The 19625-nt window shown below is 34.2% G+C and overlaps 1 protein-coding gene across 2 annotated transcripts in view; it reads right to left on the bottom strand.

Annotated features, from left to right (window-relative positions):
* LOC306660047 (cytochrome P450 2C9-like) overlaps window positions 1-19625 on the bottom strand; it is a 47007-nt gene that overhangs the window by 12143 nt on the left and 15239 nt on the right. For both annotated transcript variants that reach the window (XM_079138123.1, XM_079138122.1), the window contains exons 6-7: window positions 7317-7458; window positions 4340-4527 (exon numbers count right to left, since the gene is read on the bottom strand). In XM_079138123.1, the coding sequence (XP_078994249.1) occupies window positions 4340-4527; window positions 7317-7458 (330 nt within the window). The remainder of the gene's footprint in view (window positions 1-4339; window positions 4528-7316; window positions 7459-19625) is intronic.

The following is a 19625-nucleotide window of genomic DNA, read 5'->3' as shown; positions in this document are numbered from 1 at the left end:
CTACTTTAATGTATACTGCCAAACTGTTGTCCAAAATGGATGTGCCAGTTTTGATCCTGCCAGCAGCACATGAAAGTGCTAATTTATACATATCTTCACCAACACAGTCTTTTTTCAACCTTTGCAGCAATGAGGTAGGTGAAAGTAATATCTCCTAGTATGAGCTTTTATTTTGCAGATGCAAAGATGACAAACCTACCCAGGATGACAGCTAAGACTTGCAGAGCCAGAGCTGATACTGAGGTCCTTCTGACTCTTGAATAAGATAAATTCTTAGATTAAGATAACTTGCATTTCTAAGTAGCTACATAGCTGATTTCCTGGATAACATTGACAGAAGGCAGTACCTGATTTTTTAGAAGAGACAAAGGGGAAATACTCTTTCACACAAGTGACACTTCTTTCACCTGCTGCCCTAAGTGTACAACTGTGATTCGGATCCTGCATTTTCCTGGCTGAGAAATAAGAACTCTCCAACACAAAAGAGGCATACTTTTAATTCAGTAATTACCATTGACCTTCTACATCTCAGAGGAATCATCCTTTTCAAAATGTTTCATCCACCATTTCAGAATTATGTGTTTGTGTATGTGTGTGTGTGTGTGTGTGTGTGTGTGTGTGTGTGTTGAGAGAGGGAAGTTTTATTGTGTCCTACCATTCTGATTCAGTCCTTAAGCATAAACATCTGTCTTAGAGGTACAATTGCTGCATCATCTGACTGTTTAACATTTTAGAAAGGCATTATGATGTATGTACTGTTGATATTTATGATATTCCCAATAGTAATGGAGGATAAGATCATAGAATCAAATGCATGATTATTTTTAGAAAAATTAAGTAATATTTCAAAGAAAGTGGAATAAAAAGACTATAAATGATTCACTCAAATACAATTAAGTTTTAACCACTCAGTGAGACAATATCAAAATGCATTTTTTGTTTTCAGGGCTTTTGGTGGTGGAAGATTTCATTTTTAAAAGTGTACTTATTTATGGTGTGATATAAACAAGTGTAATGATCAAATCAGGATAAGTAGCATTTTCATCACCTTATTGATTCCTTAGTAACATTTGAATTGCTCTCTTCTGATCATTTATAAGATATATAATAAATTGTTGTAAACTAACATTATCCTAGTGTGCTGTAGAATGCTAGGAGTTATTGCCACTATCTAACTATATTTTATTGTTCCTCATCCAAACATGATGAAAGGCATTGAATCTTATTTGGAAAATGCCTAAGACATAAGTTGTTCAACAAAAAGTCCTCAGGTCACACATTTAAATTTGTGAGTTAAAAATTAAAATTAGAATTTATTGTGCTATGGGAGTCCTGTTGAGGAAGTCTTGTCCTAAGCCAACATGTTGAAGATCTGGACCTACTTTTTCTTCTATAATCTGCAGGGTCTCTGGTCTGATTCTGAAATCCTTAATCCATTTTGAGTTTAGTTTCGTGCACAGTGAGAGATATGGGTTTAGTTTCATTCTGTTGCATATGGATTTCCAATTCTCCCAGCACCATTTGTTGAAGAGGCTATCTTTTCTCCATTGCATATTTTTGGCACCTTTGTCTAGTATGAGAAAATTGTATTTATTTGGGTTTGTGTCCCTGTCCTCTATTCTGTACCATTGATCTACCTTTCTATTTTGGTACCAATACCATGCCGTTTTTGTTACTATTGCTTTGTAATAGAGTTGAAGATCTGGTATTGGGAAATAAATTTTAAGTGAATTAACCTAATTTAAAACAATGAAATTAAATCAGTTTCTTATTTGCACTAATATATTACAGGCACTCAAGGGTGTGTATGACTAGTAACTACTTTATTGGGCAACAGAGATATAGAACGTATCTATCATGCAGAAAGTTGTGTGCACAGGACTAGACCAGTATTTAGCTAATCACAACCCACCCAAATTCAGTCTATCATCTGTTTATATACAGCCTTCTATCTAGTAATTTAAATAGAAAAATACATGTATTGTGTTACATGAAAATTATAGAGCATTATACATAAAAATTGAAACACAACTTTTTCACTCATTTACATATGATCTATGAGGGCTTTTGGGTGATGATGGCAGAGACAAGAAGTGACAAGAGAGACCCTATTGCCTGAAAGAATAAAATATTTACTATCTGGCCCACTAGAGAAGAAGTTTGAGAACTTATCTTAGACCATTATGATCCTCTCACTCAGTGGCTGAATCCTGTAATAATAGAACTTATTTTTATAATTCATAAGAAGGTCATTAAATAAATTATGAAGTTTTACAATTCCCTTCATTAGATTATACATGCAAAAAGGAAAAGCTTATGTCCTTGGGCTCTCAGACTGTCTGAAATCAAAAGTAACCAGGCATACCATGATTCCTGCTTGTATTCTTTGCTGAAAACCGAATGAATGGAAAAAAGCTAAACCTTATAGGAAATCTGTCATCATCAGGTCAAGGTCCATCACCTCTCTGGAAAGTCCTCCATTCCCTCTTCTCCAGAAGATGAAAACAGTGTTTCTAACCTTACTAAAATCATACATCTTTCTCTACCATGAAAACACAACTTTTAGTTTTATCATTTGGAAATTTCATTAGGAATATTTTTCTGCTTTAAGTGAAATGGCGTAGCTTGGAGCATTCTGATGAGAAAGTCTAAATAAATAGAGCAATGTCATTTTAGACTCATTGGAAAGCTGCTGAGATAAAAATTGCTTCCCAGATTGCACAGATGGGGGAATCTCAGAGGTTGGTCAATAGTTGCAGTCAATTTTCAACTTTGTTAGTCAACAACTCTGAGTCAGGGCGGGAGGTGTTATAGCATTTCCACTCACTAGTAGAAAAGGGAAGAATTCTTTCTGGAAAAAGATAAACATCATCTGAAACTGCAACTTTTCTTATATAACTGTATTTAGATATTATTAGGCATTCTAGAGACACAACTAAGAGGCTACAAAAACAAAAGTGGGAGGATAGAAAGACAATAAAAATAGTCTCAAAGTAGAAAATATGATCTCCCATATTTTATGAGGTCAGCATTACTTTGACAGGAATATGACAAAGTAATTTCAAGAAGAGATAGTGGAGAATAATCTTTCAAAAATATGAATAAAAATGCTTGGAAATGATACTGGCCAAATTATTTTGATCTATTTTGTGCAGGCATTAATATGTAATAACAAATTGCATCAATATGTACAATAGTAATGCACCAATAAAAATGTAAGAAGAGAAAAAAGTAATAACCTGTAGAAGATAAACTTCTGCTGTGTGTCTATGCTTAAAATATGCATATTTAGGGAAGAAAGAGAGCAAAATATTATGCTTAACACATGATCAATGGAGGCAGAGAATACATTTGATAAACTTGTACATTAATGTCAAACAAAATGACACATTATAAGAAAGCATCAAACACAAATAAGAAAAATGAAAACGTCCCTCTTCTAATCAAAATATCTGCCAAATGTACATAAAACCTCACAATCAATAGTGTTATGTTAATCCTTCACCTCCTGTAAAAATCAAATAAATTAAAAGCATGCATAACACACCACTTGGGTTCTACACTCTGCTGAAAATTCCAGCAAGTGCAAAAATGTAAGAAACAGAAATTAAGGTCACTAGAAATGGAAAAGAATAAATAAAACCAATACTAAACAGATAGCAGTTTAAGATACATAAGAAAATCCACAAATGAATCTAAACACAAAATTATTATCAATGATTAAAAATTTAAAAAGAATTCCAGATACAAAGTCATTAAAATAAAACTGTAACTATATATCCATATGCCAAGAACAACAAAATGGAAAAGGCATTATTTAAATTGTACAATTTTTATTAGCATTCAAAATATTAAACACTTAATAAAGAATCTTTCAAAAAGTGTGGATACCACTTTCTTGAAAACAAAACAATATTGGAAAAAATAAAGAAAACCCAAATAGAATGAGAACATATAAAATGTTCATTACTGAAATATTCAACAAGTTAAGATGTCAATTCTTTCCAAGCTGATCTATAGATTTAATATTATGTGGAAAATATTCCAATAGAGTGTTTCAGGAAATTAACAAAGTGATTCCAAAATTTGTAAACTAAACAGATTAGAATAGATAATTCAAACTTAAAGGGGCAGAAGAAATTGGAAAATTTTCACACTTCTGGATATCAGGAACAGTTATGAAGCTTTGTGACCTAGTCTGGTCCAGCACCAAGTCCATCAAGGTGATACACAGATAAGGTTTGCACTTCTCTCATTTTGTGTTGGCAGATGATTAGACCCATAAGTGAATCTGAGAATCCAAGAGCACTAAAGTGCAATGTGGGACAAATAATCTTACCTTGGGAATGAAGTAGTTTCTGAATTTAATGTCACAGGTCACTGCATGGGGCAGACTGGTTGGAACAAGGTCAATGTATCTCTGGATCTCATGCAAGACAGCCTCTGTATAAGGCATACTGTTCTTGTCCTGCATGCAGGGGCTGCGGTGTCTGCCAATCACACGGTCAATCTCTTCATGGACTTTAGCTGATAAGATACAAATAAGAACCAAAGGAAAAGAGAAACACCTGTGTTTCTTAAAATAATTCAGGATTATAGGAAGCATTGGATGTGTGTCCAAACAGTATTAGAAACACGACAACATGACAACAAGCACTTCTTCACATATAAAATGATCACTATGATACTATCTATATCTATCGATACCTGTCAACAAATATTGACAGACAAATATAAATACATACATACATATACTATGAGACATATACATTTATGACTCACCTATTAGCTGAATATTAAAATATATCTACAAACTTATGTAACCCTACATTCTACCATTTACGATATCAAATAGAAATAGAAATATTAAAATGTTTCAAAATGTGAAGTTACCACATAATTAATTAAAGAATTATCATTGTAGAAATAAAAACAGGAATAAACATTAATTTTATACCAAAATAATATAAATGACATTTATATTATTAAATTCGACTAATAGATCTACATGTATTCATGCCTGTGGGGTGTGTGTGTGTGTGTGTGTGTGTGTGTGTGTGTTTGGTTTTCAGCGGAACATTTTTCAATCCCTCATTTCTTAAATATTTCCTTTTTAAATCATTATAGAAGTTTCTTCTGAAATGTTCATTTTTCTAGATAATAGTCTAGTTTGGTTTCTTGATTTGTCCACTTTTAGAAAATTTCTAATGACTTCCCGGTAAGGAATATTAAGATCCATCTCTACTCCATGCAAAATAGGAACCCCAAAGAATTATGCACTCACATCCCTCATATATTTCCCCTCTCTACTAATGTATATTTGGATCACAATTTTTTATTATATCAATATACTTTTTTTACACCATTATGACCACGTAACTAAAGTTTACTGGTAAGTGTATGTTTCACTCATTGCACATGTTTGACTTATATTTGAACAACTTACACCAATTTCTGATTTTTTAGTTTCTTATCTTATATTGTAGCCAAATGGTTAGTTGATGTTTCAAATCCTAGTAATAACTTTCTAAATGTTTAAACTTCAGAATCTCTCTTTTAATTTCCTTATCTTCTTTTACACCTGCTTTATCTACTTAATATACATAACTGGTTGTTTCCTAGGCCTGGTGCCCTGGACCCTCCCTTAAACTCCCATCCTTATATATAAGGTGTCCTGATTCCTGAAACCTGGGGACTGTTTCTGCCTTGATTTGGAATATTTGGATGGAGCATATCCTCCTGTATCTCTCTGTGAAAGTGAAAGAGGGGGAAAAGTTCTGTAGCAAAGATGGACCTAAAAACATCTTTCCTTTCTTTTTGCCGATTTTTTGGATTTGTTGTTGTTGTTTTGGGTTTGTTTGTGGGTTGTTTGTTTGGGGTGAGGTTTTTGTTGTTTTGTTTTGTTTGTCCTGGAGATTGACCCAGAGGCTCTCTACATCTGGACACACCTACAACCCTTTCTTTTTATTTTGAGACTGGCTGCCCCAGGCTAGCCTTGAATTTGCCTCAATTTCCTGCATTAACCTTTGAATAGCTGGGATTATATGCTTGTGCCTCCACACCTGCCTCTTATATTTTCTATTAACACACAAAATAATAATTGCTTCTTAGAATCTGAAGTCCTACTGATTTATAATTCTTTATATAAGACCTGGTTTATTTCTGAAAGTTTATGTGACTTTTTACTTTACTTTGATGTTCTACAATTAGTACAAGACCTCTTAGCTTCAGTTTTCCTAGAGAGTAAACTTCTCTTCCTATGAGAAGAAAACACTTAACTGCTCAAAGAGATTGTAGAGGGCACCTGAACATAGAGGGGCTTCTATTTTCTGCCTCAATTTCCCCTAACTTGATTGACATGTGGTGCTTCTAAATCCTGAACTTCATGGATAATTTTTGATACACAGATAAGGTTTTCCACACTAATACAACTTCTTCTTTTGTCATATAGGTTACAGTTTGATCTTCTCTGCTGAGGTATGTCCATTCCTTCTGCTCTCTGGGTTTCAGAAAATTTTTAAGGTTCATTGGCTATTTCCTCTACACCTCCCATTTTAAAAGGAGTTATTCTTATTTGTGATTATGTTGTAATAGTTTTGGTGAGGGTCCTGAAACAGAAAAAGATTGTGTTTACTTCTAATCTGCTATGCATTACTGGATATCTTTAAAGGTATATTAATAAGTAGAGATGTTCGTGAAAATAAATATAATGGAAAAATACTTGTAGAATAACAAAATTCCTTTAGGTACATCTTCTAAGTGTCAACAATTAAAAAAAGATTAGTTTTCTAAACGTCTTTCTAACCTTTTAGAAAACTTCTCAGACTCTAGTAATGTACCTGCCACTTCATTAAATTTCAAAAGTTTCTATTTATGCGCCCATAGAGAGTTTTGATTTTCCATATCCAGCATTAGAGCATGAAATTTTCACAATAAGGAAAGATTTTCACAGAATCTTGAAAGAACACAGCTAATATTCCAAGTGACTTTTCCTTCAAAGGACCAATGTGCGGTCTTAGGCCAACTCATGTTGGCTGCTGCATGTTGCAAATCACTTCCCAGTGGAACTGAGACATGACCAGAGCTTCACTGCTTTGCTACTGCCCATGCTGTCCTTCACTTCTCTTAGTCATTGTGCCCTACTCTTCCATATTCTCTTATTTTGATATTTTTGTTAAATTTAGACCAATTATAACTGGTGGCACAGAAATTTCAATAATGAAACTTCTCTTAAGAGAAATAAGATGGAGGGCACTAGCAGTGTCCTGCCAGATTTCTGTTGTGAAATTCACCCTGCTCACCATCTGCAGTCATACCTGTAACCTCTGGGTGCTTCAACAGGAGCAGGAGTCCATATCTCAGAGTGGTACTTGTTGTCTCTGTCCCAGCTCCAAACAGGTCATGTACAACGTTTATTAAGGCGTCAGTGACAAATTTAGTCTGTGGATTGCCCTTTTCCTAGGAATGATTCAATGCACTTATTTCACAATGAATTTAGTATTTAATTACAATAATTTCAAAATAAATCAGATAGTGATAAATGTAAGCCAACATAGAAACGAAAGAATACAACATTACAAAAAGCTAATGTATGGTAAGGTAAACTACAGATTAATTGACCAAGAGTCCCTTTCTTACACACTTATCCCTTGTTGCCTAAAGATTCTGTTCACCATCCTACATAATTTTTACAACTAGCAAGGACATGCAACATATTTCTTATCAATAAATACAAGCAAAATTCTGTTATTGCTGCTTCTCTTTCCATCTTTTTTTTATCTAAAGCAATGAAGTTTAGTTTTACTAAACATTTAATCTGATATATGCCATGTATCTTACATGTGCTAATTTATTAAATACTCATGACAAATCTGAACAATGAGTAATCAAAATGGTATTAAACCAGGGGATTTCTTACACCAAAATCTGTTTCTACTTCAGGTACCATCCATAAATGAGAGAGTATGGCAATTTTAAAACATATCTTCAGATGCGTTGACATTCCTCCTAATGACAGGTCAGGTCTATACCTATTTCCCTTGAATCTGGACAAATTTTAGTGATTGGTTGACCAGCAGAAATGACAAGTGATTGATGGCTTCTGCGATTAAGCCATAGTGGACCCTGTTCATTTGGAACACTCATTTTTCCCACTTGGTTCAGATCAAAACATAGACATAGTGTAGGTAAGACAGAAATCACTTGAAGATTGCACACACACGCACACACAAAAAGATTTAGGCATGAAGGTAAAAGCTAGTATATTAAGTATATTATTTTAGTTCATTATCTGTTGCTCTAACAGACTACTAGAAACTGGGTGATGTATAAAGAAGAGAGGTTTATTTTGTCCCCAAATATCTCAACACTGTTGCATTGGGGAAATTTTTTCAACATAATGTTCGGAGGGAACAAAGCTCATGTAACCTGAAACATATGCTGAAGGAAAATAGAAGGCACCTGAGTCTCTAATGTTTCTGGGCCATTGTACTGATCCTAGTCTGGCGCACCACAAGTCTTCCACGTATGTAAGATGAAAAAATTCACTATTTTAAGCTCTGGTAATTAAGTTTTCTATTATTTGGAGATAAAGATGATCACAATTAAAACAAATAGGCAAATTAGGGCCATATCATGGGAGACAAAATAATTTCAATAGAAAATATGCAGTTTTCTTCTTCTGATAAAGAATTTATGTGGTCTCAGGATTACCCACATGCTCATTAGGAACTGGAAAATGTGGAAAAGCAAATATGGCAGCATGATATAAAATGGAGTAAACAAAAAGATGATGAATTGTAAAGACAGAATGTATCCCAGATGTGAGGCCACAGGTAACTTGATTTAGGAAAGAAGTACAAGGATGAATTCACCCTAAAAGAGTGAGTATAGGTATTAACTGTTCATTTAAAATTAGGGAGAATGAAGTTATAATGCAGATTATGAGAATAAGGAACTGATTCAATAGAGCTCTCATATATTGGTAATTGAGAAATAGAAAGTACTTGATAAGGTACTGGGGTTGTGGCTCAGTGGTAGAGAGCTTGCCTAACATATGTGAGGCACTCAGTTTGATTCTCAGTACCACATGTAAATAAATAAAATAAAGGTCAATTGACAACTAAAAAACATTCTTTAAAAGTACCTGATAAGAACAACTAAAGTTGATTTAGAACTGAGGGCATTATTTGACACAGACCTGACATCAACAAGGATTAATTTTAAATATTGACTAAAGGGCATTTGAAAACACAAAATAGCCCTAACACATAAATTACGTATAAAGTAGGTAAGTTTATAACCAGTCTGTTGGCAAGAATTTATTTTATGTGGCTTGTAAAATCTCAAGGTGGATTATAGGATGTTCAATACTATGTAATCAACATTTAGAGAGAATGCTCTTTCAATAAGCATATTTCCTGGATAAGTTTACATTTACCTTACCTAGTTTTCAAAGATTGTCTAATCAATAATTCTAAGAAGACCCAGATAGGAGCATATTCCATGGCATGGAGTAAAACATTTAGTTTAGTTCAGATGAAATTGAACTAAACTGAATATAAGGAAAATGGAAGACCAGGGGAGCCCACAATATTGTAGCAGCTCCCCAAGCATCAGTTAAAACATCAGTTCTACAGACAAAAACTCAGGTAGGAAGACTGTAGGAAATTTTCATAGAGTTAGCAGACAGGCGAATATCAAAAACTTCTACTAGAGCAAAAAAGAGAATAACAGCAAAAGGAAGACACAGCATCCAGTGAGCGGTGACTCAGTGGGGAGTAGTTCCCCTCCCCTTCTATGAGACAAAAGAATCTCTCCAACCAAGTTTAAGAAAAGCAGACATCATTGTCCAACACAGTCACATTCTGATCAGAAAATAAACTCAGATGTCATGATTCTATACTTAGAAGTACCCCCCTAAAACTACAATCACCTCAAAAACCCAAAATTAATAGGAATAAATGTAACTTAAGAATTGCACATCTCTACACTGAAAATCATAGAATCCTAAACAAAGAAATTGAAGAGAACCATAGAAAATGGAAAAACCACCCGTTTTAGACACACATAATTAATATTATTAAAATAGTAACCTTACCAAAAATGACTTACAGATGTAATATAATACTGAACAAGCTACAAATGATATTCTTCACAAAACTTGAAATATCAGTTCTATAATTTATATGGAGAAACAAAAACCCAGAATATCCAAAGCAATACTGGGCAATAAGAACAATTCTAGAAGCATCACAATACCCGATCTCAATTTAAACTACAGAGTTTTAGTAATGAAAGTAGCATAGTATTGCAAAAAAATCAGACATAAAAACTAATCATATGAAATAAAAAATGTAGAAACAAATCCACTCTGATACACTCATCTGGTAACTTGACAAAGCTGCCAAAAACATACGTTGGAGGGAAGATATTATTTATAACAAACGATGCTGAGGAAACTGGATATTCATATGTAGATAAATGAAACTTGATTACTGTCACTCACACAACACAAAAGTAAACTCGAAATGGATCAATGGCATAGGAATTAGATCAGAAACTCTGCAACAGCTGGAAGAAAACATAGGGTCAGGATTCTAACATATTGACACAGGCACCAACTTCCTGCATAAGATATCTAAAGCTCAAGAAACAAAACTAAGAATCAACAAGTGGGATGGCTTCAAATTTAAAAGTTTCTTTATAGTAAAGAAAACAAGATTATTGAACCTACAGAATTGGAGAGAATCTATTCCAGGTATTCTTCTGACAGAGGATTAATATCCAGACTATATAAAGAAATAAAAAAAAATCCTTAACACCAAACCAACTGATAGCACAATCAGTAAATGGGCAAATAAACTAAAAGACATTTCTCAAAAGAAGAAATGTAAATGACTTACAAATACATAAAAGAAATGTTCAGCACCCCTAGTGATCAGGGAAATGTAAATCAAAGTTACATGAAATATCATCACACTCCAGTTAGTATGTCAACCACTAAGAATACAAAGAACAATAATTGCATTAGAGCATTTAAGGAAAAAGGTACATTCATACCTTCTTAGTGGGACTGAAAATTGGTACAACTACTTTGGAAAGCAATGCAGAGATCTGCAAAAACCAGGAACTGAAACACTACATGATGCAACTCTTCCATTCTTTGTTATTTACCCAAAAGAACTAAATTAAGTGTGCTGTAATGATACAGGCACACCCATGTTTATAGGTGTACAATTTACATTTACCAAGTTGTGGAAACAACCTAGATGTTCCTAAATAGACAAATTTATAAAGAAAATGTGATAAAAATACACAATAAACTTTCATTCTATTTTACAGTAGAATGAAAGTATGTCAATTGCTGGTCAATGGATGAAACTGGAAAACATCATGCAAAAACATCTGAACTCAGAAAGTCAGAAGTTCAATGTTTTTGCTTATATGTAGGGGGCAGACAGAAAAATAAGAAATAGAAGGGAAAACAATAGAATAGAGTAAGGAGATCAAGAGGGAGAAAAGAGGGAAAGGCATTTTACTGGAGCACAAAATCTACCAAATTATGCTATGTCCATGTATGAACATACTTCAATGTTCGTGTATATGCAGGACTTAATGTAGTATGGACCTACATGTGTGTATGTACATATGTACATACACAGAGAGAGAGAGAGAGAGAGAGAGAGAGAGAGAGAGAGAGAGAGAGAGAGAGAGAGAGCGCTCAGAAAAGCAAGCTGAACTAGAATGAAAGAAACAGTATCTCCAGTGGAGACAAAGTAGGGAAACCATGAAGCTTAAAAAACTAGAAATCCCTGCAATTTACCTTTGTCTTTCATATTGCAATATTTTTTTTCTTTTTCCCCCTTTTTCACTTTACCTTTTTTTACTGATTCTTGGTATAATGACTCTTAGAATTCCCAAGACCAGTTAGCTGCTTAGGCTGTACTATTCCCTTGGTCAGTGAGTGTCCAACCTGTGACTCAGTCTGGGCATAAAGCAGACACTAAAATACAATGAGAAAAACAATCTTCCTTTTAGAAAATTTTGGAATTGAAACCCTGAAAGAAAAAGTTCTCTATTTCAAAAACCTTACCAAGGGAAAACACATTTTAAATAAGAGAGATAGTACATCAACTACTTGACACTATTTCCTAGTGTCTGCCCAAATTTTGTGTTTTGGCAGAATTATCTCCAATTATATATATTTTGTCATTTATTGTGTTCATCACTTAATATATCTTTTCTTCTCTTTGATGTCCATTCCCTTCTCTCGTCCTTCATCCTTTATATTTACCTTATATTAAGTTGTGTCTACATTCTTTCCATGACACTTTTTTTCCTTATTTATTCTACTTCCTTTATTTTTAACTTAGTCATTTTATCCCTTTTTCCAATGAAATTTAATGTATTGTTATTTACAATTAATTTTTCCAATCCATTGTAAATCGAGACTTTTTGGTCAAAAGAGTTATAGCAATAAGTAAAAATAATTTCTGTGAACATTGTAACATATGGTTTGCTCTTAAATTACCACTGTATGAGTGGTTACTTTTTCCTTTCAAAGGGCTTCCAATGATTGAATTAAAGTTTTTAAATGCTAATTGGATTTGTTGAAGCTAGGTCCTGGGCTTATTATTCAGATATAACTACTTACAAAAGACCATCACATAAAACAAGAAGAGGAATCCATTCCAACAGAAGCAAGACCCTAGAAAACATGAGTAAACTGACCAATGAAACATCTATAAAAATATATCACTAACCAATTTACTGAATCCACAAATTTAGAGGCAGATGAAGCACCAAAGAAGTTTTAAAATTTAATGGTTAAAAGATCAATGAACTAAATGAAGATATAAGGAAATAAAGGGGAGGGGAAATAAAGCAAGATCAAAAAAGAACCTCCAGGACACAGCACACTTAAACACCGGTCATACAGAAAAGAAGAATTTTAAAAGTCTCAAAAGATACTATTTGGTCACATTTAGAGGTATTCTAATCAAAATTACTTCTGGTTTCTTAGCTGAGAATTTAAAAGATAGGAGGAATTAAAATAATGTATTCTAAGCCTTGAAGAAAATAAGTGCCAATCAAGATTACCATATCACACAAAACTATCATTCAGAATTGAGGGGAAATAAAAAGAGATGAGCAGAAACTGAAAGAATTCTTGACTACAAACTCATCATTACAAAAAGAAAGAAGAAAAACTATATACAGAAGTTAAAAAACAACTTCAAGACCAGCAGATAGATATATCTCATTAAAAGACTAGATCAGTAAATGAGAAATGGGAACCCATTAAACATTAGAAACAAATCGAAAGGAATGTAACCAATTAATACCTCTCAGTAATAACTGTTGATGGTTTAAATATGAGGTGCTCCCCCAAAAGGCCACATATAAGAAAACACAAGAATTTTCAGCGTAAAATGACTAGATTATGAGAGCTGTAGCCCACTCTAAAATTAAATCCATTGATATGGTTTACATGGGCTGTAACTATTTGCAAGTATTGTGTGGTTGGATGAAGTAAGTCACTAGGGAGTCATTGACTTTGGGTTCATATTTTGTCCTTTGTGAATGGAGCTCTCTCTTTGTTTCCTGATTGCCATCCATTTCTGTCATTGCCATTGCCTCTCCTGGGGTCCAGAGGTGGGGAGTCAACCAACCATAGACTGAACCTCTGTAACCAGGAGACCAAATAAATGTTTCCTCTATTGTTGTTCTTGTTAAGTATGTGGTCACAACAAAGAAAAAAGTTGACCAAAAGAGGAATTGATATTGGAAGTGGGGCAACTGATATGACTATCATTTCCACTTGTTTCAGAAATCTTTGGAATTTGTTTGATGGGGGAGGAATTGAAGTTTACGGATGCAAGCTGCAAAGGACTTAGAATGTTGTAAGTGGAGCTTAATGGGTGATTCTGGTGGGAACGCAGAAGACCAGAATGCCAAGAGGACTGTGGAGAGTTAAGATGGGGGGAGGGGGTTCATCAGGATTCAAATCAGGAGACTCTTGGAAATTGGCTTGGAGGACATTTATATTATGTTGCAGCAAAAAGTTGTCTGCGTTTTGCCCATGTCCTGAGAATTTCTCTGAGGCCGAAATGAATAGTGCTAAACTAATTAATCTGGCAGGAGAAATTCCAAGACAGTACAGCACTTAGGCTGTGTCACGAATATTGCTAATGACTTTTAGATTTGAAAAGATACAGTTTGGCCAGAAAAGTCCAAGTAAAACTGGGACTACAGAATTTGTGATTGTTAAAAGATTACAGGCACTAAATGGATGCTGAGTACTTTAAAAAGGACAATAAATTGAAAAAAAATAAAAATAAAATGCAATATAAGAAGGATAACATTAAAAAAAAGAGAAAAAGGACAATTGGAAAGATGGCTTGAGGGCCTCTGAGGAATTGGCAAGTCCACACCCATATCAGGCTTAAAGGTGTAAAAGGAAAAAAATTCCTTTGAGAAGGGATTATGGGAGTACCCTATTTGCACAAGCAGTTAGGAAAATATTTCAATGTTCAGGGTGATGTAGACCATAAGCCTTGTGCAGCCATGGTCCCTGGAAGCTTGGTTACTGCTCCAAGTGGTGGCAAATCTTGGTGTCAAATATGTGGTGCTGGAACTGCACTAATGCAAGATACTGGAATTATGGGGTCAAGGAGGCCTCCACCAAGATTTCAAAGGAAGATCTGGGAGGCCAAACAAAGTGGAGTAGGGTCAGATTCTGTGCAGAAAACCCCTGACAGGGTGATGCATGAAGATGTGAGCAGGAAGCTGAAGCTATAGTGGAAACCCTCAAGCTTAAGAAATGCTAAAAACATCTTAAGGAAATGCGAAAAGTTAAAAAAAAAAAAAAACAGTAGGAACCATCAGTATATGTACAAATCATACATTCCTGGTGGGACTGCAAATTAATGTAACCATTATGGAAAGCAGTATGGAGAGAGTTCAGAAAACTTGGAATGGAACCAGCATTTGACCCAGCCATTCCACTCTTCAGTTTAGACCCAAGGACATAAAATCAGTATATTACAGTCATACAGCCACATCAATGTTTATAGCAGTTCAACTCACAATATAGCTGAAGTATGGAACCAAACTAGGTGCCTTTTAACAGATGAATGGATAAAGAAAATGTGGTATACACATACAATGGAGTATTACTCAGCTTTAAGGATGAATGTAATTATGGCATTGTAATTATGGTAAATGGATGGAGCTAGAGAATATCATGCTAAGAAATAAACCAGAGGTCAAATGTTTTCTCTGAGATGTGGATGGTAATTCACAATTAGGGTAGGAGGGTCCTAGGGAAGAATAGAGGTACTTCGGACTAGGCAGAAGGACGTAAAGGTAGGGGAAGGGGTATAGAGGTAGTAAGGAGTGTAGAATGAATTCTCATATATGACTAAAGAACTGGCATGTTTCTACATCATGTATGAGAAGAATGAGAAGTCATACTCCATTTAGGTAGGATGTGACAAAATGCATTCTGCTGTCATGTAGAACTAATTAGAGCAAATAAAAAAAATCAGAAGGAAAACAAGGTTGGAATGAGGAATAGATTGCTAGCCCTTGAACTTCCTAGTCGTCATTGGTCCAGATTGTTATTAGCCCACAAAATTCCACTACTTAGGAATAGCTCTCCCACCATTTCTTTCTCTCTCTCCCTCTCTTCTCACCCTGCTGGCAGACACTACCTGTCTGATTAATAAAATCTCTTGCGCATCTGGAGTGGTTTCTGGATACTTTCAATAGGGCGATTTGCTGAGCTGGATTTTGTTTTGGTTTGGTCCTATACTACTTTTTATTCCTCTATTTCAATCTTGTAGGAAATATTTATTCTGTGCTACTATATATTGATATATATAATGTCCTTTTCATTTTTAGGAGTTCAAACCACAAGTTTGCCCTTGAGTCTTAGAGAAGACTTTGTAGACAGACTATTGGACAGTACTAAAATTGCTAAAATTATGGAATTCTTGAAATTGGAGTAAATGAATTTTGCACTGTGAAAGGGCATGAGCTTTTGGGGACCCGTTGTGGAATGTTTTGATTTAAATATGAGGGATTCACCAAAAGATCACATGTGAGACAATGAAAGAATTTTCAGAGATGAAATGATTTGAAGATGAGAGTTATAGCATAATTGGTTCATTGATCACTGATATGGATTAACTGGGCAGAAACTGTAGGCAGGTAAGGTATGGCTGATGGAAGTAGGTTACTGGGGGAGTTCCTCTGGGATTTATATTTTGTTCTTCATGAGCACAGGTTTCTCTCCTTCCTGGTTGCCATGCTCTGAGCTGGTTTCCTCCTCTATACTCTTCTGCCAAGATGTTCTGCCCCAATTAGGGCCCTGAGGTATGGAGTCAGCAAACCATGGATTGACCCTCTGAAACTGTGAACAAAAATAAGCATTTCCTCTTCTATATTAACCTTGTCAAAAAAAAAAAAAAAAAAGCTGACTAAAAGAGATAAGCGTAATGGACATTAAGAAACAAAGAATGGCAGAATGGATTTAAAAATAGAACCTGCCTATATACCGTTTTCAAGAGACTCCTCTTACAAGCAAAGAAATATACAGGTTAAAAGTGAAAGGATGGAAAAAGATATTCCATGAAGTTGTAGAACCAAAACAAGCAGTAGTAGGTAGTCTCAGAAAAATCAAAGCTGACTTAAAGGAAAAATTAATCAGAAGAGGCAAAAAAAGTCAATTCATCCTGGTGGAAAACAATTCAGCAAAAATGTAGTGATAGTGTTTATACCCCAAACAGCAGTACACCTAATTACATAAAGCAGATGCTACTCATCCTAAAGATTCAAACACACCACAATATAATAATACTGGTCAGTTTCAACACACTTCTCTCCCCATGAGATAGGTCATCCACCCTTAAAATCACTAAAGGCTCTTCAGCCCTAAAAATATTATAAATCAAATGTACTTAGCAGACAGTAGAATATTTCATCCTATTACAGATAAATTCAACTTTTTCTCCTCTACATGGAACTATCTCCCATTTGACCATATTTTAGGACACATAGTATTAAACCTTAGAAAATATTCTTAAATTCATGTAATCCCTTGTGTCTATCCTATCAGATCATAATGAAATGAAATTAGAAATCAACAGAAAGAAAACAATCAGAGAAATTATATATGGCCATGGAGATTAAATAATACAATTTTAAATGATGAAGCGATCACTGAGAAAATGAGTGGACAAATTTAAAATGACTAGAATCAAGAAATAATAAAGATGCAACATACCAGAATCTCTGAAAGAGTAAGATGGCAGTTGTAAGACAAGAATTTATGTACTATGAATGAATACATTAAAAAATCAGAAAGCTCCCAAATAACCTAATAATGCATTTCCAGGCCTTCGAAAATTAAGAAAACCCCAATTGCAAATATTGTAGAAAGGAGGAAATAATTAAGATGCAAACTGAAATTAATGATAAATTTAAAAAGTACAAAGAATTGATGAATCAAAGACTTAATTATTTGAAAAGAGTAGCAAGAGTAATAAAACAGCCAAACTAAACAAAAGAGAGAATACACAAAGTAATAAAATTAGAAATGAAAAAGGAGCTACGCCAGAGTCATCTCTGAAATCCAGAGGATTAACTGGGATAACCTTGAAAACTCCTATTCCAATAAATTAGAAAATCTAGAAGAAATGGATAAATTCATACCAAGATTCTACCTACAAAAATTGAACTGAGAGAACATAGAAAACTTAATTATAAACAATAGATTGAAGCATTAACAAAAAGTTTCCCTGAAAGAAAAACTCAGGACCAGTTGGTTCTCAGCTGAATTCTATCAGATATTTAAAAAAAAAATTCTAGCTCTTTCTTATGTTATTCCATGAAATAAAAAGTGTGTGGGGGAGGGGGATTACTCCCAAATCATTTTATGAAACTCATATCACCATGATCCCCCAAACAAGTAAGGACAAATAATGGAAAGAAAACTAGACACCGATAATCCTGATGAACATAAATGTCAAAATTCTTAATAAAATATTGGCAAATCATGTATGAAATCACAATAAGGTTGTATATCTAAAATGAACAAAAAACAAAATTGTACATGATAATTAAGTTTGTTTCATTCCTGAGATGCAAGGATTGTTAACACCTACAAATCAATAAATATAATTCATTACATATATAGAATCAAGAAATAATAATCACATGGTAATCCCCACAGATGGAGAAAAGTCTGTGGCAAAATCTAGCATCTATTCATGTTAAAAATGCAGAAGCAAGTAAAGATAGGAAGAACTTACTTAATATCATAAGGGCTGTATATAACAAACCCCAAGCCAACATATAGTGAAGTGTTAAAAACTGAAAACATTTTTCCCCACATTCTGGAAAAAGACAAGTATCTCCACTCTCACTACTTCTGTTCAACAAAGTACTTGATATTTTAGTCGAAGCAATAGGCAAGAGAAGGAAATAAATGAGATACAAATAGGAAAGAAAGAAGCAAAATACCACTGTTTGCAAATGATATGATTCTGCATTTGGAAGACACAAAGAAACTTCACCAGAGGACTTCCAGTGTTGTTTCAGGAAACAAGTTCAGAAAAGTAGCAGGATATATGATCAAAATATAGAAATCAATAGGTTTTATACTCAGTAATAACAAATCCAGTGAAAGACAAATCAGAAACAAAATTCCATTCACAATAGCCTGAAAACAAATGAAACCCTAATTCCTATATTCCAGGAATGAATCTAACCAAGGGGGAGAAAAATCTCTATGATTAATATTATAAAACTGAGGAAAGAAATGAAAAAGACTGTAGAAGAAGGGAAGACTCCCCATGTTCTTAAATAGGTAGAATTGATATTATAAAAATGTCCATATTAACAAAGCATTCTATAGATTCAGTGAAATCCCAATCAAGATAACAATGCCATTCTTCAAGGAACTGGAAGAAAAGGTCCTAAAATTCATTTGGAAAAATATAAGACCCAGAGTACCTTAGGCAATAAGGAGCAATAAGAGCAATGCCAGAGGGATAGCAATACCTAATCTCCAATTACCCTACAGTGCTCTGGCAACAATGACTACACGGTTCGTCATGTAGACTAATGGAAAAGAAATCATCAAGATAAACCCACCTGGAGACAATGATCTGATCCTTGACAAAAGTGCCAAACACATACATTGGAGAAAAGGCAGTTTTGTTGTTTTAAACAAGTAGTGCTGAAAGAACTGGATATCCATATGTAAATAAATGAAACTATATTCCTCTCTCTTATTCTGCCCATGAGTCAACAAAAACTGGATCAAAAACCTAGGAATTAGACCAGAAACACTGCAATTGCTGGAATAAAACAGAAGAGGAACACTCCACCCAATAGGTATAGGCATTGACTTCTACAATAAAAGACTTCTAAAACTCAAGAAAGAAAATTTAAAAAAAATTAATAAATGGGATGGTATCAAATTATAAAACTTCCGCACAACAAAGGAAATAAAAAAGATTGCGAAGAGACAAGCTACGGAATGGGAGAAAAAAATCTTTGCCAGCTACTCTTCCACAAGAAGACTAATATTCAAAACTTAAAACAACTTAAAAAAT

The sequence above is a fragment of the Sciurus vulgaris genome (assembly GCF_902686455.1).
Source record: "Sciurus vulgaris genome assembly, chromosome: 4".
Classification (NCBI taxonomy): Eukaryota; Metazoa; Chordata; class Mammalia; order Rodentia; family Sciuridae; genus Sciurus; species Sciurus vulgaris.
Note: the sequence above shows the minus strand (reverse complement) of the source record. Positions and strands in the feature narration are given on the sequence as shown.